Below are 22236 nucleotides of genomic sequence, written 5' to 3'. Positions count from 1 at the left end.
GAGGGCGGCAGACAAAACATCGCTATACATGATATATCACGATACACGTATCTCTCTGTGAAACCGGCCTAAAAGCAATTTAGCAAATTTGTGGAAACTTTTTGAAGAGTAACGAAAAGTATGATGATCTCATTCGTGATACCGCGCAATCATTATGTTATCAAACAATTATTATTTATTAATTATTTCAACGAGATACAGGTGTACGTATCACCTATTGCTCTCTATAGTCCTTTGACAACAATTGTCCATTCTACTCAGGCGCAGTCAGCTGAAAACAACAAGGCTGTAGAAGAGTAGAAACTACTGCTAATTTCTGTAAGCGGTCCGTGCAGGAATAAAGTGCAACCTAAAATTCGATTTCGATATTTGCATCGTACAAATCGTATAGTGATAAACAAATTTCAAAGTAAACAAGTACAAATAGATTCAAATAATAATCAACTGAATCGCAGATTTAACCTAATTTTCTATAAATTGCGGTTCAACTGAATTTCGTATCGTGTAAAAAAGACTTATACACTGTCACTCGACCATCAAATCCGCATACAATAAACTACTTAATGAAGAGACAAAATCTAGAAACGATAGATACACACAGAAAATATAAGGAAATTATATTATGGTGAAGTGGAAGGTCGGTAATTCTAATATCGTTTTAAAGGTAGCACTTAATTTCCGGTGCTTCGAGCCGCTCTATAAAGATATTAGAATGACAAAGAGCCACCGTGTTACCGGTTCTTCGAGCAAAGCGATCCCCACGAGCGAATCGTGCATCCGCTGTCACCAAGTGGAAAGACATTATTAGCGTAAAAAGGAACAGGATGATGAAGGATTCTTGCGCAACGTAAGATACAGGTGTATCGATATACACACAGAGCCAGCTAAGCATTCTACGAACGATCGAATTGTTGAACGAGAAAAAAAGAAAGGCACCGACTCTTATACCGCTTTGAGCAGCATTTGAAACGTTCCAGAGTAAATTATTACGTTACAAGTGTTTGGCGATTGGCGACTGGCAAAATTCTGAAGGCTACTTGACGAAAATAATAAATTTGAAATAATAATAATAATAGTAATGGTGATTGGTGGTGATGATGATGATAATAATAATAATAATAATAACAATAATAATAACAACAACAACAACAACGATAATAATAATAAAACAAAATAAAGGTCAGGAACGGAAAAGTTGTTTTATTCGCAAAAAACTTCGGAAGAATTTTCTCGTTCCAACATTTCGAACGATCGAGTCAGTTAACACGATTTACCCACGACTCATTATCGATTACAATTGATATTGTTTCTCGGTCCAGCCACGCGTCCACGCAGCCAAGGTTATGATAGTTCCCAATCTATTTTATCTCTAATTTACCAATTACGTTTTGCAAACTAAACTTTACTTTCGAACAAGTGGTCGTTTAAAAAAATATGATCGACGTAACGTATAAAGGATTAACTATCGATTCAACGACAAAATATTGAATAACACACAGAAAAATATTTCAAAATTCTAATTAATATAATTGGGAATAAAACAAGTACCTCGACTTTAGGACGGTAGGTCCAAACAATCGCCTGCCTTCAGGCAAGGGACCGATAAGGTCCAACAGCGGTCAGAGCTGTGATTGGTTGAAACAATATGTGGCTATCGCCCGCCATTCTGGGACAAAATTTATCAATGTACCTCTTCTATCATTTTTATCTTTTTACCTAGAACTGGTATTGTACAATAAGAGGAAAATATAAATGAAGTGAAATACATACATAGATTGAACCGTTTCGTCTATGTACATGTACGTAATAAGATAGTAATAAAAAAACAACAATAAGAAATAATATACGCGTGCATGTATTAGAATCAGTTACATATACGATACACGTATTAAGTATATTTTCGTTCTAGCGGAAAGAGAAATATGTTGAAAGGAAATAGTTCCCAGAATGACAGACTATACCCAATCTTTCGAACTTTCCACAGAACGTCTTTATTCGGAACAAGTTGATAATGTGACACTCAATAAATAACAGAACTTCTACATGTCCAATTCTGTCGTCAGATTGTCCTGCCGAATCTCACAATCAAAACGAAATGAAAGAAACAATGTCTGGCCGTAGTTGAACAGCCTCGAGAGACGAGAAGCGATTTTCGAGGCTGGGAGTGTTTCCGCAGCACTGAATTCTATCGGCCTGTTAAAAGTAGACACGGTAGATCACCTCTGATTCCGATGAAACGACAGCAGAGCGGAAAGACACGATTCGGAAAGACAACCCCTGAAAATGAAGTATATTCATAACGATGCGTAGTTGTTTTAGGTACGTACACGTGTTGTACGGCGCGGTATGCTGTTTCATAATTTTTCTCGAAGTAATGATAGAAGTCGAGAGAAAGAATAGACAAACAGGGTGCCTACTGAGGTGATGAACCTTTAGGAAGTGAAAAAAGTGATTTAGACGAATTCGTATTTTCACAGTCAAACCAACTGAATTACAATTAACTTTGTACAATAATTCATAATCTCTATTATCGTCAACATACAGTAAGGAGAAAATATCTCCCCCATGGCTTTAGTTTGCAGCCTCCTCTTGCACCGTCTTCGCCACACTTTCGTAATACGTTTACGTGCCCGATTTCCGTTTCTCTGAAAGCATGAAACGTATAAAAAGTTCAAGCTGTGGCGATTAAAATCTTCGTAAATAAAGATCCAATCACCGCCAACCTACGATACTATCTAATTCCACAAATAACATATTTTTCCTTTTTCTCGTCTCATAATTTATCGCAAGTTATCGTTATTAAGATTGTAATATACTAACTTAAATATATCTACAATGGTTTTGCATAAAGATGGTTTCGTTTTCCTATCAATAGACACCCTGAAGAAATAATAAAATGATAAAAGAGAAAATAAAGAAATAATAATAATAATAATAATAATAGTAATAATAATGTGGAAGAGACAAAGAGAGAAAATAGGAATTTTTCCGATGAATCGAGTCTTATCCGATCGTAGAGAGTTTGTTGTTTAGAACGAAACTCAACACTAATATGTTTGATTACTAACATTTATACCTGCTGAATCACTGAAATCAATGTTTCTACACAATGTTTCTATACACATATGTATAAATAACAATGTCGAAACAACTATAAATACTCGACGATCGGAACATCGGTAATTTGGCCTAGGGTAGAGTAAAGAAAAACCGGTGTGAGTCGAGTGTAGAGAGAGCTGATATCGGTTTTCCTGAGCACCCTCCGTACTTACCACTCACTCATGTGTTGCCAACACGTTCCTTGCAAAGGAAGAGGGCTTCACAGATCGAATCGATCACTTCTACTTCTTGTCGGGGCCAACAAATTACAATCATAATTTAAACATTATCATAATTTAAATTGCACAAACTTCGAGAGATAATCATCCCGTAATATTACTTGCTAATTACAAGTTACGTCATGAATATGTTAACCAGTCACTTGTAATTCTATTCTAAATGAAACCAAAACGACAGAAGCAAATATTTTACATCTGAATAACGATCAACTTTTTATCATTTCGTTTTCTTCTCAACATGCAAATGTCACAATGTAATAATATCTCATTACTGTTTCTTCGATCATCTCGTAATTCAATTCATAAAATCAATTTCGGTTTTCTATAACGGCACAATTTAAAAGTAATATCATCAAATCGTCGAACTTTATTTCAGTAAAAAATTTACGCATGTCTTTATAAAGATGAATCAAAAATATTTTCTGTAACAGTATACTGTAACAGTATACTGTTTCTATATATGTTAACAAATGAAATAATGAAATATAAACCGGAAAGAAAAAATTGATTTATTACCACGGATTCGAAATATATAATTTCATTTTATCATATTTTTCGCTTCTTGAAAGGAAGAAAATTTAAGTAATAAAATATTAAATTATACGTCATTTTTGTAAAAGATGACAACAAATGAATTTATCTAAAGTTTCCAGATAGAAGTACACATTATTTAAACAACAAGATAAAATTATTTGTTTAATCAACGTTAGAGTATGTAAACAAGAATTCATTTTAATTTTAATTTCTACTGTTGTAACAACTTTTACAAAAAGATGAGAGAAAATAACTCGTTAGGTATAAGAAATGATTTAATAAATCAAAAATAAAACCATAAAAGATGATTGAATTTTGTTCAAAAATGTATAAAAATGTGTAGAGATAGATATCTATACATAAAAATATAAAAAGTTAACCGCGTTAATTCTTAAAATATTTGCTTCTGTCTTTGCTGATTCTGTGAAAAAACAATTCAAATTTCTGGTTTGCACGAACAAATATTGCAACAAACTTTGTTTAAACCCAATCTCCCAAGATTTCAACTATTAATTTCTGGATTGCATATTATTTTGAAACAAATAAATATTTTAATAAATTTTAATTTATAAATAAAATTAATTTAATTACAAATATTTGAACAAATTTTTGCTTTTTGATATTTTAAAATATCAAAGTACAGATACTTAAAACAACTATTAGTTTTATGTACTTTTTCATATTAAAAATAAATTATTTTCTTAAGTTATTATTTTTATTTAAATATTACAATAGAAATGCAACTGATTTTAAAATGTTATTCTTCTGTTATTATTCAGTATCTAAATCAACTTGTATCTTTTCATTACCTTTACAAATATACAAGTAAAAAGATATAGCAGTGTTTTGAAAAGATACTAATAATTCTTTGAAATCTCGAGGAAAAGATTTTAAACAAAATTTTATAGTTATAGTTGCTCCCTCATCTTGGTCAATCTAGTATATAAATATTTTTTATGCAGTTAATAACGATGGAAATATTTAAAATATGCAAGCTAGATGATACAGTGACATACGCACATATATCCAACATATATCCATATGTTGCCAAATATTACGAAAATCTCCATATCCTTCTCGTGAAAATAAAATATCTTATGAAAATTCACTATTACAAGTAAACAGAACACGAAAGGAACGAATAAAGACATCATAAAAAAATGTAAACAAAGAATATATGAATGAACATATATCGAAAAAGTAAATCGATTCGATCTGGGGCGTTAACAAAATAAAAGTTGTGATAAACTAACCTGAGGCGACAGAATATTCACACTGCGGCTTGTATCTTCTAATATTCTTGAAACACGGAAATCAAATCAGACGATTGATGTGTTACAAAGCATATAGAAATCAAGAGCTACACACGGTTAGTGTGTGTGTGTGTGTGTGTTTGCGTGCGCGCGTGCACGCGCGCACGTATGTACATATATGTACATAATACACACTTAGTAAAACGGATAAAATTGGATTTTGGTTAAAAAAAAAAAAAAAAAAAAAAAAAAAATGGATTGAAATATTTGAGTCAAGCAATCTCTCTCCCTCTTTCTTTCTTTCTCTCTCTCTCTTCCTCTTTCTTTCTTTCTCTCTCTCTCTCTCTCTCTCTTTCTCTCTCTCTCGCACGCATACACACACACGCGCGCACTCTCTTTCTCACTTTCTCTCTGTCTCCCCCCCTTTTCTCAGCTGCAGTGTGAAACGCCACCTTTCCGCGATCGCGTCTCTCCAAGAGAACACTGGTGCAGAGGCTGAGAAACAGCGCGTGGAAACGGTCTACCGTAAAATAAAAAAAACTGCCAAAATTCTTATAGTTCGTTCTACTTAGACGAATCAGCTGAAAGCCTACACACCTTCCAGAACTGATTTCACAATCGCGTATCGCGATCGCGATGAGCAACGTAAAATTCCTTATACGTGACTTTGCAACGATAAAGTTTCTGTATTAGTAGCGTACGAGTTTTCTACGCAGAAGCTTTCGTGCTCATACAGCCATTAACAACATTATATCACCCCATCCTTTTCAATAACTACAATTTCAATACCAGGTACTCAGATAATGTAACAACAAGTATCCATAAAAAGGGTAATCCGAAGGATCAAATATTTGATGCCTTCTAGACAAACAACAAAATTATTTTTATAACAGAAAAAAAGAGTAGATGTCGTTGCTCACCTGAGATTTTAAACTCCTTCGGGAAGAAGTTACGACGTTGTGCAGATATCACGCGCACGACCACACACCATGTATAAAAGTTAAAAAGATTTGTTATTCGATAACTTTTTACTGGCAGAGAAAGTCTGGAAAAGGAACGACTGACCGTTTCCACTGCACCTGGTAAACCCTCTCAGGCACTGACGTGATGTGGTTTATAATGATATTAGAAAAAAAAACAAAGATTTTGCTAACTTCGTGTAAACTTCGTAGGAGGGGATGCGTCAAGTGCAGCCGCGGCCGATCAACGAAGTGTGCCCACGTGAGCTAACGTGTTTTACGCGTGCTTGTCTCTTCTTCTCAGTCAGGTCCGGACCCTAATAAAATTTAGGGGCGGGCCCAGAGCACGAAGTGCAATGGCGGAGTGGGCCCGTCCATAGGAGGTGATCATCTGAAGCGTGGATGCATCATCGGAGCTAACATTGGTGCACCAGGAAACCCCATTGGAGCTGCGAATGCGGGATGCATCGCTCCTGGCGGCAAAGCTCCGATCATCCCTGTAAACGACAATTTCACCGTCAATTTCATATATCCCTGATAATTCTATCATTTCTCTCTGCCATTCCTTTTTTTACATCTCTTATATCACAGGTTTTCAACAATCTGTAAAAATCTTCTTATGATACTTACGTCGGGAGAATACTCGTCAAACATAAATAAAATGAAATTACATGTGTGTCTGTGTATCTATGCGTAAGCGCACGCGCATGCGCGTATGTTACGAACGCACACATTCTTCTCCTCTCTTTATATTCCATCTTCTTTCTCAAATTCGGTCAAAATTGTATATTTATTTCTAGGATTTCTCTTTAGAGATCACGCCTCGTCATTCGGTAGAAAAGTATATCTCGCAAGATAGTTACGAAATTTGTAAAGGATACTTTCAAATTTAACTATCGATTTATTAACGTTATCTTTTTTCAATAAAAATTATATATATATATATATATATATATATATTAATTACGATACGTTCTTATTTCTTTCAATGCATTTTGAATTCATCTAAAAGAATTGTTATCCTTCTGGACGGAAAGTTGTCTGACAGCCGGTCGATAGCACTTCCTCGCACAACATTCGCAAACAAATTTCTTAATAAATCAAAAGATTTTGACGATAAATTCAAATTTAGGTTAAATTATTAGACAAGTTCTTAAAATAGAACCCAAGGTAAACCAAAAGAAAGAGAGTTCAAAATACCAAGTGGTATTGTCTCTGAATTAACTTGTATTTGTCCGATACGTACTCTTTTGCAAAATGATCAAATCATATAGTCTCAAGTTTTCTAGGACTACATTGTATACCCAGAAGGGTTCATTATTTGCAGCACACCTACGTCTATCTAACATTTTATCAATGCAAATGATCAAACTATATAAGGAATCGAGCTCAGCATGCAATGTGCCGCATATGCAATACAAGTCATAACAAAATCCTAAAAGTGATGCCGCGTAAAACCTCACACCATAAACGAGAAGTTTCACTTGACGATTAGTTTTCATAATTTAAGCGAATCGCTCGGCTGCCAGCCGAACTTTCAAAGCACTAGATATGATAAAAAAGCATCTACGAATAAATACAGGATGATAAAATAGATATTAAACGATAATTTTTCTTTTCTACAGTAATTTTATGTATGATTTTTATTAATTTCAAAGAATTGTAATAATGTGAATGCATGTTTTATATTTTATATATATAGGGTGACTACAAATCTCTGCCATTTGAAATAACAGCCAAACGGTAGATGACATGAAAAGATGTAAATTTTTTGTATTGTTTTTCACATGGATTATGACGATTTAAATAAACAAGTTTTCGTTTGAAATTTCCAAAATTATTTGAAGGACATTTTGCATTTTTAAAATGGGATGTCATACTTCTATTTTCATATGTTAAAAGAGTAAAACACAACAAATTCAAAACGCTACTTTCAAATGATGTTGAATGAATGTAAGGTCGTAATAGAGAAAATGTTTGAACAGACAAGGATAGAGATTTTTTTTATCTTTTACTCCCTTTGTTTGCATTGTACGTTCAAAATTAGCACATTAACTACTAAACACAGCAGTATTATGTTTGAAAACGAAAAGCAACATTTATTCTGACACGTGGAAAATCATTTACTTTAAGCGAAAGTAACTACAAACTGGTCCAAAAATTTTTACAATAATTTCCAATCTGTTGTGACACATTTGCATCGCTTTAAAATTATGAATCTAGCTTACACAAGTTTCCAAGCTGTGGACTGGATGTAGTGGAACACAATAATTGGCCTGCGAGATGACCCGGACTTAATACCTTAGATTTTTTTGTGAGGATATATTGAGGATACATGAAAAATATGAAGAGTCGAATTACGGGTGCGTGTGCAAATATGTTACAAGAAATAGTTATTCTTGCGCAGAAACAAAGTAAATAAAAAGTAAAACTTGTTCGTTTCTACGGTATCATCTCTATTGTGACTTTGCATTGATTCAAAACCACATGAGGGCGTTTTGAATTTTGACCTTTTGCTTTTTTATCATATGGCATATGGCGGTCCATTTAAAAGATGCAAAACGAGCTCCAAATAACCTTGAAAACTTTAAACGAAAAATTTATTATATACATCATAATCTACGAAAAAGGAACAATAAAAAACGTTCTTACATTTTTTTGTGTATTTCGTAGACACCCTGTACATAATAGGTCTTTTTGTATTATTCAAATTCACTATTTTTCAAAAATTTGTTTTGCTTATAATTTCATACTAATCAACAGTATTCACTCTTACGTGATATAACTCCGAAAAAATTGTAATCCCCTTCTTCGTCAATGTTAAATTAGACTGTCTCATCATCGTCTATCATTTAATATACGTATAAGAAACAGCTGCATTTGGATTTATATACGAGTTATACTTTTGTATATATTGGATAACGTGAAATTATTTACTTACTGTAACTTGACTTGAAATATCTAAGATCATCTGTGTGACACAAAAGGTAGGCTATGGTGTGAGGGAGATACATTACGTTCGTTCTTGTTGCGTCTCTTTTCTATTATAATACACGCAACAACAACAAAAACAGTGACAATAACAAATGATCCCTTCCTTCGTCTTTTTTGTTGTAATATACTTCATATATATTTCATTTAAGAAATTTGTTTAAAAAGGTATGAGAAGTTTTTGTGAAAAACGATGTAGAAGAACAAATTTGTTGATATCAACAATGCTGATATAATAATAAATAATAAATAATATAGAATCATAGAAGTAGCGATTCATATTTTACTTTTAATCTGAAACTAAAAAACTTTGAAGCCCTTGAAGAAATATAAAGAAGGAAGGAAGGAATAGTTATCATCGAAATTATGCATCAGCTTTTTGTTTTTTCTGCTTTTTCCCCCTTTCTTGTTTTCCTTATCTTTTATTTAGTATGACAACTTCGAACGACTGTCAGTACCGTGCCCAAAAAGCGTTTTTTTCACTACTATATCACAACACCAGGATTTCATATATAAACATGAGAAGGTAGGATGATAAAACACGGTTGGCGAGATAATGGCAAGTGAGTCCTAAGAAGAACATGGTTAAGTCGAGATAGTGAATAATGAGGCTAGTGGAACAGAAAAGAAAAAAGATTGTGTGTACGATGAACCAGCCGAGCGGCCGAAAATCGAATTAATTTCACATTGCTTTTACCGATCGATGAATATATATGTATATATGTATATAACGCGTAGTTCTCTATCATAGTTGAAAAACAGGCATATGTATATGTATATATATATATATTATATACACATGTGCCTGCTTTTAACCATAAATCTAGTGTGATCGTACTTCTGATACCGAGTACACTAGTTTCAAGAAGAGGCATTTCACGTCCAAATAGTCGTGTGTCCAAAATTAAAGTGTTGTTGTCCGGCGTTGAAGGAATCAGAACAGATGCAATATCGTTGGCCGCTCGACCCACCTGCCCAGTGACAATAATATAAATATACAGAAATATATATATAGATATATTAATGTGACAATGATGACAATAATAATAACAATAATAATATTAATTAATAAGAATAATAAAAAATATAATGATGTATATATAGATATATATAAAGAGAAATAGATAATACATATATATTATATATATGTGAATATGAGTATATATCATATATATTATATATATCTGTGTGTGTATACATATATATATGTATACACAGATAAATAAATAGATAAATATGCCAATTCACTGCATGCTAATTGCTAAGGACCAACCTTGTTGCGTTTGTATAATACACGATTTTAGTAACCAGACTGGGTTCGTTCAACACTCACCAAGGAGTGACTGGGCGCCCTGCAAACGCACCGTTAAAACATAAACGTACAAGACACGCTGTCGTTGATTTTGGCATACGGATGAATTCTAAACATGCTAATATCAGAACGATCATATTTAATTTCTCCTCCTTTTTCCTTTAATGTTCTTGTGTTTAATGTATTTTTTGTATACCTGATAAAAATTGACCCCCTTCCCCAACACTATTTTTTGTCTTCTGTGACTCTCATTCATCTATAACACATTCTTAACCGTCGGCCAAGTTTAATTTTTTGTTGGGAACAGAGGGTAAGGGCTGCATAGTAATGGATGATGTGCAAAGGTATACTATACTGCATGTCAGAGGAAAACATTTTGTCTTAATGATCTATCTATATGTCTACTAAATGCAACCTCCAGCTTTTGGGCAAATTTATTGTCTGAATGAAAATTTATTGTCTTATACCATTAATTAAAAAACATTTAGTGTTTCCTATATTAGTGCTAATATGATCATTTTATAGCACAAACAAGAAAGTTATTGGCTTAAGCTGTTTAGTAAAATCTGCTATATATTTGTGGCTAAGAATATATATTGTATATATATATATGTATTCCATAAGATGTATATGCAATACATTAGATACTCTTGATATGTTAATCTTATTGCATCTATACATAGATATTTACACATTAATATGTTTTACCTCAAATACTTTAAATATGGTTCCACACCATTTTTGAAAGAAGTAAATATCAAAGTGTTGAAGAAATATTAATTTATGTTAAAAATTATTATGGAAAAAAAAATAATTTTTTATCTTAACTTCACTTAACGTAGTGCAATAAAATTGCATTGGACAATTACTCAATACGTCTCCAATAATTCTAAATATGATACTGGAAAGGACACATAAAAATAATTTGGTACAAATTTGATAATATTTACGTAGATTAATGAATATCGATGAGGTGCTCTCGTTGAAATAGAGATGAATATTTAAAATTATAGAGACTTACCTGGTGGTAGGCCCATGGGGGGCGGTCGCATCATGTTACCTCCATGAATCAGAGCAGGTGCAGCTAGGGTCATAGTGGGCCGCATAAGCGGTGCCATCAGTGCAACGGAACTAACAGGCATTGCTGCAGATGCAGGAACCATTACTGCTTGTGGAGGTCGCTGAAATCTCTGCTGTTGCTGCTGAAGTGCATTTAATGCCGCTTGTTGTCGCTGTTGCTGATCCTGAAATGCAGCAGCTGCATTAGCAACAGCAGCTTGTTGTTGCTGTTGCTGCTGTTGTTGTTGCTGCTGCTGCTGTTGTAATACAGCAGCTTGCTGATTGGCATCAGCAGTTTGCACAGTTCGAGTTTCTTGCGTTTGTCGCCGCTGGTATTTTGGAAGTCTTGCTCTAATTTCCTCCTATAACATATAATTTTTGTTTTCACTTTCTATATTTACTATTAGCATATAAGTAATAAAAATAGTCAACATACTAGGCTGAGATCTTCTGGTGGATGAATGATTTTAATGGCAGCACTAGTAGTGGCTATAAGATTTACTTTTTGATCACTACCAATATTATTGTTAGTAGTGGTACTACTATCTGTATTACTATATGCAGGGAATGTTGGCTTCACAGGTCCTATAGATCCACCAGCCACTGACGTAATTGGTTTAAAATCTGTACCCAAAGGAGAAGTCACAGATGTAGACGCAGTTGTTGAAACAGCTGCAGCACTTGGAAATAATGGTCGTGTTGGTGGTATGGATGCACCAGATACTGGTGGTTGTATACCTGGAGGCATACCTGGCATTCCAGGCATCATACTATAAAAAAAAGAAAAAATTTATCGCTTTATCCTATTATTTCCATATTTCTTTTATTAAATATATATATACACACACATATGAATTATATATATATATATATATATATATATATATATATATATATATATATACACATATGAATTTAAAAACTTTAGATTGTATTTACCTAACTTGTATTAAATTAATATCAGATATTTAACTCTTCTTTCGCGTTGTCTGGTTTTAAAAGAATAAGTTATACATACCCAGGACCCATAAAAGGTGGACCTACAGGACCCATAGGTCCCATCATATGATGCATGGGTGGTGGGAACGATCCCATTGGTGGCATACCAGGATGAGCTGCCATACCTGGCATTACACCTGGCATCATGTTGGAACCTGTAGGCATTGCTCCTGGTGCAGAACCTAATAAACCTTCTGGTTTTGCTTTTTTTCGAACTGGTTCATCTTCGCCAGAACTTGGTGAACCAGGTCTACCTCCATTTCTTTGTCTTTCATGCTCTTTCGCATCGTTTGGTGGTATGCCTTCCATACCATAAATTTCTATTTCAATATTGCTTCGATTCGGCAAAGAATTAGGTACCTTGTCTATCGCTTCTTTATGTACCTAAAAAATTGGGACAATATTGTAATCTTTTGGTATCTACGTATCTTCAAATTTTTAAACTGTATAACAATGTATTCATGTATTATATAGCCAATAACATTACCTGCATACAATGTATACTAAGTCCTGGTCCCGTATAAAGCTTCTTATGACATATGTGGCATTTGAAATGTTTTGCTTTCTGGTGTTGTATAAGAATCTTTTCATCTTCAAATTCTCTATTACAATACCTTAATAAATTGGTTAAGAACAATATGAAAGTATAAAAATAAAAAGATATTACTCAATAATCTGGATAATTAACATAGATGTATTCAAAATACATATCTGTTGCGTATTTTTATATCAACCATTTTTAACTTATCTATAAGATTGATAGAAATGTAATGATTTATAACAATAAAAATAATATAATTTGCCATGTGTTTAAACATATGCGCATGTCTGACATTAGTATTAATTAAATGCTAATATTAGTACATAGTAATAAAATGAAAAAAAATTTGGACTGATATATTTTTAATTCTTCAATAATTTAATTTGTATGGAATTATGTAATAAATATGAGTTATTTATGAAGCTATAAATTTTATTATTTCTCATATAATCCTTCAATTTAATTTAATAATTCAATGAAGATCAAGAAATAATTTTTTTGTACTTTTATAATAACATCTTAAAAGGTTAATTCTCTTTAAAAAAGATATAACATAGGAATATATATAAGATATATAGAAAATGAACGATATAATTAACACTGTTAATTCATTATAGTTTACTTCAAGTCCAAATTTTGTTTCAATGATTAAAAAAAGATATTTATATATATATATATCTTTTTTAATGTGTGTGTAATATTATATGTAGATTATATGTGTGTGTGTGTGTATATATATATATATATAAAATCTTCCAAAAACGTATCAAACATGACACAGGAATATATAATAAAATATATGTATATAAATCTTGATTTTTAAATTAATTCTTTTTATTATATTTGATGGGATGAACATAATCAAAATAATATAAAAATAATTTTCCAATTTTAAATCTTTTATTATTCAAATTCTCTTAAAAGATAAAAATAAATACTTGAATATTATTTCATAATAGCAATTAAAATTATATATCTTTTCTTTTACTTTACTAAATAATATAGCAACTCGCCCAAAATAAGGTATCAGAAGGAGCATTTGTGAGATTTTTCTCAACAAATACTTTACTAATATGAGATTGAACAATCTATCATATTTCGTATATATAAATACCTTCACAATTACGAAAAAAATATAGTCAAATATAGTTACTAACGAAATATCGATTTCTCACGTATTCAGCCACTTTAACTCGTCACAGGCTTTTACTGAGCGGGTTAAAAATGTTCTACGATAAATTAGGTACTTTCGAATTTCAAACTGAGATGTAGCAATAAGATATGATACAAACATTAGTAGAATGTTAGAATACTTAAACTCATACGATTATAAGAATAATGTAATTGTAATTTTGATTTATGATCTAAAAATATAGTTACGTAAAGTATCCTCTAATAAAGGATATTTTAAAAAAGGATACCAACACCAGGGTCTTGATTGCTTCTTCTTTTTGCGTCCCATATTCTCTTATCAACTTTTACCAATTAAAAATTAATAAAAATATGCCACTAAACGTTTTACGCCCACGTAGTAAGAATTCAACTCGCAAAGTAACTGCAGTGCACACACACGACGTAAAAATCGACGATGTAAAATGGCGACTGCATCTTTTCCGTATTTGACGGAAGGAACTATAACCAATAGTGTTACTTAAAAATTACTAGTTCATACGACTAAATTTTCCCTAACGATATTCTAGTTTGAACATGCTTGAACAGAGAAGAAATTTTCTTTCTGGCTTGAATAAGAGCAATGACGAGCACATTATAGTACTAAACTACTAAAGTATTTATGTTTTTCATTGAATAAACACGAAAAGATCATTGTTAATAAGCAAAAGCTTTTTCTTTGTACAATTTAAAACCGTTTTATGTAAACACATTATGATCTGAAAAAACACTATATTTGCATTTAAAAATAAATTTTTTCCTAATTTAAAATTTTTAAACATTTTTTTGCTTATTTACAATTTTTAAACATGTAGTTTGTCAGAACAATTATTTAAGTAGAAATTTATCCATACTATTTTATAATAATCATTTCATAATATTTCAATTTCTTTTAAGTAGGTTTTGATATTATTGTCCTATTTATTCCATCAACTATATTATATATGTTATAATATATATGTATATGCATAAAATTATATACAAATATTTATGGAGATATACAAACTACATACATATATACAAATCAATGTTTCATATAGTAACATGAACACATTCTACATAAATGCGGATAATATATATATTTATAATTATTAATTTAATATCATGAAAAGCAAAATAATACTAAAAGGGCAAATTAAACAAATGAAAAAATAAGTATATATATCAATCTAAAAAATATTAATATAGATATTATCATTTATAATTACATTTTATGTTTATGTCAAAATAAAAAATAAAATCTGTATGAGAATTTTACAATGACGATCATTTTAACATATTTCCAATATTTTAAAAATATAAATATAGAAGTATTTTATAAACAATAAGAGACCTCCGTTAGCTGCAAATCCTTTGTTTTAATGGAAGATCACTTTCTGAATCACTGGATTCATTAGTAGCACCAGGTTCATCATCTGAAGAAGAATAATCCTTTTGATTTACTTCTACATTCTCTTGTGTTCTCTTAGGCTTAAAATAATAAATTTCATTAATTGTGTTGGTAAATTCAATCAATATATATAATTGAGGAAAAAATAAATTTAATTGATACCTTTGGCCAATTTTTAGCAGGCCTTTTTGTAGTATTAGTTTTTGGAACATATTTGTCAGCAACTCCTTCGACGCGCCTAATATCAAAATCTTGATCTACTTTTGTTACAGTTTGCAATCTTTGTTCTTCTGATGTTACATATAGATCATCTGGTTGATGATAACTGTTATGCGTTTCATATGCTCTTTTACTGCAAAATAGAGCAGCGCATACTGTACATTTTATTAAATCTTCTGGAACAGCTTCTCTTTCTTCCTATTAATTATAAAGGTAAAATGTTAAACATAATGCACCTGTAACAAAATTTGCTTATTTAATATTTATTTATATTGTTTTACTTGAGTATGAGCTCTTTCCAAGTGTCGTTGCAAATTGAATTTTATAATATATTCAGCACCGCACAAATGACAGTAATACACGCTGAGAGCATCATTCATTGAATTTACTTTGATTTTATTGCTAGGAGGTGGTGTTGCTATTGGTTGAAATAAATGTACCATCCTATAAATTAAATTATTAGATACAATTTAAAATTATTTAAAAATAAAAATCATAAAAAATATTATAGAAAAGATTTACAACCTTTTATGTATAGAACGGTAATGATAATCTAAAGCTTTTTCATTATAAAACAATACATCACATTCTTCACATTTCTTATGTTGTTCTTTTCTCTCACTTTCAGATGAATCATGCGATGCTTGATGATTATCCCTGTGTGTCTAATAAAAAATGAGTAGTTTATAAAATTAAAGAAGAAACATATATTATGTAGAAATAGAAACATACTTTTAGAGGAAATTGCATCCCACAATAATGACAATAAAATTTTGTTGGTGAATTAGGATGGACTTTAAATCTATGTCGTATTGTTGCACTAATTGAATCAAATGCTTGACCACATACATCACATTGGGTATCAGCGTTTTTGCTTCTTTTGACGGGTTTACCACGAGTATCTATTTCTTTGTTGGCATGTTTCCTATATACACAGTATATTCACATGTAATTAAATTTTTTATTTTTAAAACATCATTTCAATAACAAACTTAATAAAACTTGTTTTAATTTTGTTTTCTTCTTTTTCTAGTAATAAATTATTAGGAAATCTATGAACAAAACAAAATTTGACATATTATATCAAAATTATATATTAGAATATAGAGAAACTGAACAATCTCTGTTCCTCTTCTACATGCATGTATAAATTTATCTTATAATAATGCACTATTAAAAAAAATCTTTCTCTTATGAATATAAAATTTCAATTGTTAGTAATAAAATCATAATAGCTAAAATATAGATAAACAAAATATATAATCCAATATATAGCTAATATTTGAAATACTTAATAAATCATTTTTTATAATAAAAAAAGATTTAAGGAGCTTCACATTCTTTGATAATACTGTTTCTGTTAATTTTCTAACTTGCCAACATTCGTTTTGCAATACAACTAACAAAATTATATGAAAATTAAATGTATCATAAACTAATGTGTGAAATATATTTAATTTCTATTTATTGGAATAAAACATAGAATATAGTAATATTCCATGTATTACATTTTGCTTATATATTTATTTGATCATAAAATACAAGATAATTTTTAAATGAATAAATATTTATGAATTTTCGGCCTAAAACTGTTAAAATCTGCAAAAATGAAAATGCAAAATTTAAAATTAAATATATCATTTTAAAGTAAATATAACTTTAAATATTATTATAATAAAATTGTTCTAAACTTAAATATTATTTTAATCTCTAAATGATGAAAACGGAAGTGAATATAAAATATAATTAACAAAATAAAATATATTTTTCATATAAAATATATTGTTGATTCATCTTACATTATTAATTATTAAGTAATAACTATACTAAATTTTAAATAATGTAACAATTATTTAAAACATTTTCCAAATATTTACTATCAATCCAATTAAAATTTTATTTACATAAAGGGCAAATTATATATATAAATACAATGTTTCTCCGGAAAAATGTTACTTTTTAGTAAATGTATGAATAATCTAATAGAATCCATCACAATTAGTAAAAATTTGTTTAATTCTATGTTCCATATAATTATTTGTAATTACATCATTGTAACTTGTGTTATTATTATAATTATTATCATAATAAAAATACCTTTATACCGAAAGCAAAAAAGAAAACGCAAGCAATTGGAAAAATAGCGCGAACTCTTATTACTCTATCGGTAATATAGCTGAATATTATCATTAACGTATTTAAAAATATTTTTATTTATTATAATGTTTTTATTTCGGAATGTGCATTGGAATAGGATGGAAAAATAGGTTGTACGTATAAAAATATCCTTCTTTTATGAAATTGCTTGCTTGGTTATGAACATATCAAATAGAATAGTTTCTTTTAGTACCTAAAATGCTCCTGCAAAGCTTCCTTGGATTCTAATTTTGAGTCACACAAAACGCAATTGTATTGGCCTTTAGCACTCATTTAGGCGCGAATTCTTATTTCAAAAAGACATTAGAAATTACCGGACGTCTTTGCGCCAGGTAGTATAACATATAAGTTCTTCACGTTTTAGTATTCTGTCGTAATAGGTACGTTCAATTGATCACGATCCGTAACAATGTAATCTTCGTTTTTTTTTTTTTTTTTTTTTAAAACATTATCGTTTTCCAATATATACGGCATTCATTCGTGTTTGAATGTAAAAAATTTTATAGAACTCACGTCCGCGTAGAAAAATCAATTTTCGGCCATTTTATTGGATTGAAAGTCGCGCCACCTATCGTATACTACTCAAAAAAATACAAAACATCTGTTTCTTTGGAAGAATGTTAACATATAGGAATTTAAAATTGAATAACGGTAAATTATAAGAATATATAATTATAAAGGTCACGAAATTTTTATAAATATATAATTTTACACAATTCAATTCCATATAAAATATATGTATTTTTCTTATTTTAGAATACATATGAACCGTATATTCGTATTTTAATATACTTATCTCTTATAGAGATTTATATTCATATATCCGTATAATTTCTTTTCTCTAATACATTACAGAAAAACTAATGTTTATATATAAATATTTACTACTTTTTTGAATCATTACATGAAACAGAAATAAACTAGCAAGTAAACTTAAAAATATGAATATAACGTAATTGTCTGTCGCGTTGCGCAGTGTATGTGCATCACAATTATGTTACACATAAGAAACTAAAATTGGCTTTGGATAAGTTATAAATTTTTAATACTATTACCTTTGCATCGTTTGATTACTTTAAAAAAAGTGACATTAACTGAACACACAGTGCGGAATCTACGGCATTATATTAAATTATAAGTCTACTGAATATTTAATATTACTTGTAAAATTTGATCTCATATAATGTATTAAGTAGAAGTTATTACTTCATTGTAATTCCTGGTACAATGTAGGTGATGATTGCCCATCTGTTACGCCCTGAGCTGCTAGTTCAGCTAATGTTCTTTCAAGGTAACTTTTATCAGGGTAACCATGACCAGTTGTTGATGGTCCCAGTTCAGTCTTATGATGAATTTCATTCCATGTTACTACATCTTCTCTTCCAGTAGTTATCGATCGTCCGATTGTAAATATAAGTTTTCGTTCAAATGCAATTTGTAGCAATCTTAAAACTCTACGACCTAAATTATTGTCTGGAAGGTAACATATACGTGGAAAGCCTACAGCGTAATAAGCTTGACCAGGATTGGGATGTTCATTTCCTTGAATTCCTGATGGGATGCTGAAATTGAGCATTTATTTAAATGAAATAGTTATTTCTCAAATATATTGGGGTGATCTGTAATTACTGGACAAAGTTCCTAATCTACTTACTCATAGGTTATCTGAATTGTATTTGTATTTGGGAAACCAGGCAGTGCTCGGAGTATTCTTGTCCAATTCATAGTTCCAGGAGGTTGATTTCCTCTTTTTTCACCATAAATTAAACGACAAACAGGGCACTGTATATACATAGGAGGTTGTTGACAACTAAGCATTGCATTCAAACATGCTAAATGTAATCTATGTTTACAGCGAGTTAACTCTACTGTTAGTGGTTCTGGCGTACCCAGACAGACAGGACAAGAGTCGCAATTATCACTTTCTACTACTTTCACATATTGGGAAATAACATCAGATTCAGTATCTACACCTGAACAAAGTAAATTCATGTAGTGTTATATAAAACTATGAGAAAGTATGATAAGGATGAAAGTAAATTAAAGGAAGTATGATAAATTACTCAAAATGGCATCTTTGAAAGCGTCATCACTTCCTACACTGCTGTCCAACAAATCTATTGGATTTTCATGACTCAAATATGTAGAAACTGTATCAACGCTTGGCCTTCGTCCACTTTTTGTACTACTAGAATCTACATCCAATGCACTATCCCAAGTTTTTCTTTTTTGTCCAGATTCGATACTTGTAATTGAATTATTATTTTCTACTCCATGTTTATTACTAAATATATTAAAATTACTCAAAATAACACGAGCTATGTTTGATGGACCGGTATCTCCACTTTTGCTCTAATAATATATGTAAAATTATCATCATATAATGATATTATATTATCATATTTATAATATTAGTAACAGGTGCTCTTTCGTACCTTTTTATTGTTCTTTTTTGTATTTCCAGCAGATGACTTTTTATGTGTGATTTTTGTAGTTAAATTTTTAACAATTGCAGATGTCGCTTTTATTTCAGAAATAGCTTGTAATTCTTCTAAAGCAACTTTGACTAAAGGATAAGGTGCTTGCTGAATACGTCGTATCGATCTTACATATCCAGTGCAACAACGAACTTGAGTCAAATTACAAAAATTTATGATATAAGGAAAACCTAAATAAGTCTTAGACACATCAATAGTTTTATCACCCTAAAAAAAAAAATAAAATTTTTATAATTGTGATTAATTTATAATCTTTATTTTTCTTCATAATGTTCTTATTTACTCTTGCCCATGCTTCTTCTATCAAGCATTGCACTTCCATATCATATGTATGCCAATCATCTGTGTCACCAGCCCACTCCCATTTAGCCCCTTTACCAGCTGGTGAACTTGGAAGATAAAATTTTCTTCTAATATTATGCGTTTCATTTCCATCCTCACTACATTGTGTTTTAGTTTTTAAATTTATATAATACCTATTTAAAGCAATAGAAATATATTTTTTTTGTATATAAATAAATGTTTTTTTCTGTATATAAGTAAAGATAAAAATTTATTATATGTATACATTGATATTCAAAACTATATATATATCTAAAATTATAATATTATATAAACTTAAGTATAAAATGTTTCTAACTTAGTTCTTTTTTAGTTTCAATAATAGTCATAGGAATAATTATAATGTTAAGTTATTTATGTTACCATTATCAATTATCAGTATCCTGAAATATAAAACTAAATGAAATTATATTTCTTTTATGCTTTATACTTTTTTTTTTATAACTTTCCCTGAAACAATCTTTGACGTAAACATGTTTTATTTATATTTGTAGAAAAATAAGAAAGCTTTCAAGCGGACTTAGGTATATCGGAATCTTTGGTTACATATATTAAATTCAAACCTATCCAAACTAGGATCTGCATCATTCAGGAAGACCCGAGTTAATTTTTTACAATGTGCTCTCTCAAGATGTTGCGACACCGCAGGACTATAAGGTCTCCAACGTCCGTGACGATTTTCCCATTCCCACACAACAACAGCATGACCATGTTCTTGCGCCTGGGCGTTCATTTTCTTAAAAATTTACTTAAGAATTTCACATGCACGCGCAACACATATTTGCGCAGTCAAAACGTGAAAACATTTTCAATTTTTTTGCATTCAGCCTAATTTATCTCACTACACAAACACACGCGTCAACGTATATGTACATACAAATAAATTCATGTATATCACACCATTCATATTGTAATCTAAATTACAATATCAAAATATACAAATGAACTTTAATAATGAATTTAATAATGAATAACGATTTATCTACTGAAAGAATTATATAAAATAAATTCTACTCCATATTTCATATTATCTTGTTTGCAATAAATTAACGATTAATGAATAACGAATATAAAGCGAATAACTTCGCCTGAAGTACGCGCAATTTTAAGCATCGAATAATCGCAATATCGATGATCGACTTTGAATAATCGTATTTAAAAATTCTTGTTACTTAAATTTATGTAAATGTTATAAAAGTTGGTTTAGGATACTTTGAATCATATATCTCACTATTTTTAATTAAAGTCATCATAATAGTTTAAAACATTTATACATATATATATATATATATACATATATATATACATATAATATAATTATTTGTTTTCTGTTTTATTATTTATTGTCCCATTTATCTTTAATGATATCTTATAATAATACTTTATTAACTATTATACAATATTACTTTTATAAATCTAGCAAAAATTTTTATTGTTAACATTTATATAGTCTCCATAAAAATCTATATCTACT

General features: G+C 30.2%; 3 protein-coding genes across 7 annotated transcripts; all 3 read right to left on the bottom strand.

Annotated features, from left to right (window-relative positions):
- Positions 1-152: 152 nt before the first annotated feature.
- LOC126920341 (BUB3-interacting and GLEBS motif-containing protein ZNF207) lies at positions 153-14633 on the bottom strand. Of its 4 annotated transcripts, none has more exons than XR_007711942.1 (7): positions 14408-14631; positions 12933-13059; positions 12465-12829; positions 11883-12216; positions 11409-11808; positions 10349-10427; positions 153-10046 (listed from the first exon to the last, which is right to left on the bottom strand). XR_007711942.1 is itself a non-coding variant. In XM_050730557.1 (6 exons), exons 1-6 carry the CDS (start codon positions 14446-14448, stop codon positions 9952-9954), a joined length of 1362 nt encoding a protein of 453 aa, XP_050586514.1. In that variant the 5' UTR covers positions 14449-14633; the 3' UTR covers positions 153-9951. The 4 variants fall into 4 exon arrangements, 2 of the variants coding, with proteins under 2 accessions (XP_050586514.1, XP_050586513.1); XR_007711943.1 differs by having other exon boundaries at positions 153-6581; XM_050730557.1 differs by lacking the exon at positions 10349-10427 and having other exon boundaries at positions 14408-14633.
- A 679-nt stretch (positions 14634-15312) lies between these two features.
- On the bottom strand, positions 15313-18504 carry LOC126920346 (zinc finger protein 549-like). The gene is made up of 6 exons (XM_050730565.1): positions 18116-18504; positions 16498-16690; positions 16291-16430; positions 16047-16209; positions 15709-15963; positions 15313-15626 (listed from the first exon to the last, which is right to left on the bottom strand). The coding sequence occupies exons 1-6, from the start codon at positions 18193-18195 to the stop codon at positions 15495-15497; spliced, it is 963 nt and encodes a 320-aa protein (XP_050586522.1). The 5' UTR covers positions 18196-18504; the 3' UTR covers positions 15313-15494.
- A 139-nt stretch (positions 18505-18643) lies between these two features.
- LOC126920334 (protein deltex) lies at positions 18644-21850 on the bottom strand. Of its 2 annotated transcripts, XM_050730542.1 has the most exons (7): positions 21326-21850; positions 20704-20896; positions 20358-20627; positions 19986-20274; positions 19577-19895; positions 19129-19484; positions 18644-19036 (listed from the first exon to the last, which is right to left on the bottom strand). In XM_050730542.1, the coding sequence occupies exons 1-6, from the start codon at positions 21493-21495 to the stop codon at positions 19130-19132; spliced, it is 1596 nt and encodes a 531-aa protein (XP_050586499.1). In that variant the 5' UTR covers positions 21496-21850; the 3' UTR covers positions 18644-19036; position 19129. The 2 variants fall into 2 exon arrangements, with proteins under 2 accessions (XP_050586499.1, XP_050586498.1); XM_050730541.1 differs by having other exon boundaries at positions 18644-19484.
- Positions 21851-22236: the final 386 nt, after the last annotated feature.

The sequence above is a fragment of the Bombus affinis genome, chromosome 9 (genome assembly GCF_024516045.1).
Source record: "Bombus affinis isolate iyBomAffi1 chromosome 9, iyBomAffi1.2, whole genome shotgun sequence".
Classification (NCBI taxonomy): Eukaryota; Metazoa; Arthropoda; class Insecta; order Hymenoptera; family Apidae; genus Bombus; species Bombus affinis.
The sequence above is the reverse complement of the archived record's forward strand: the minus strand, read 5'-3'. Positions and strand labels throughout refer to the sequence as shown.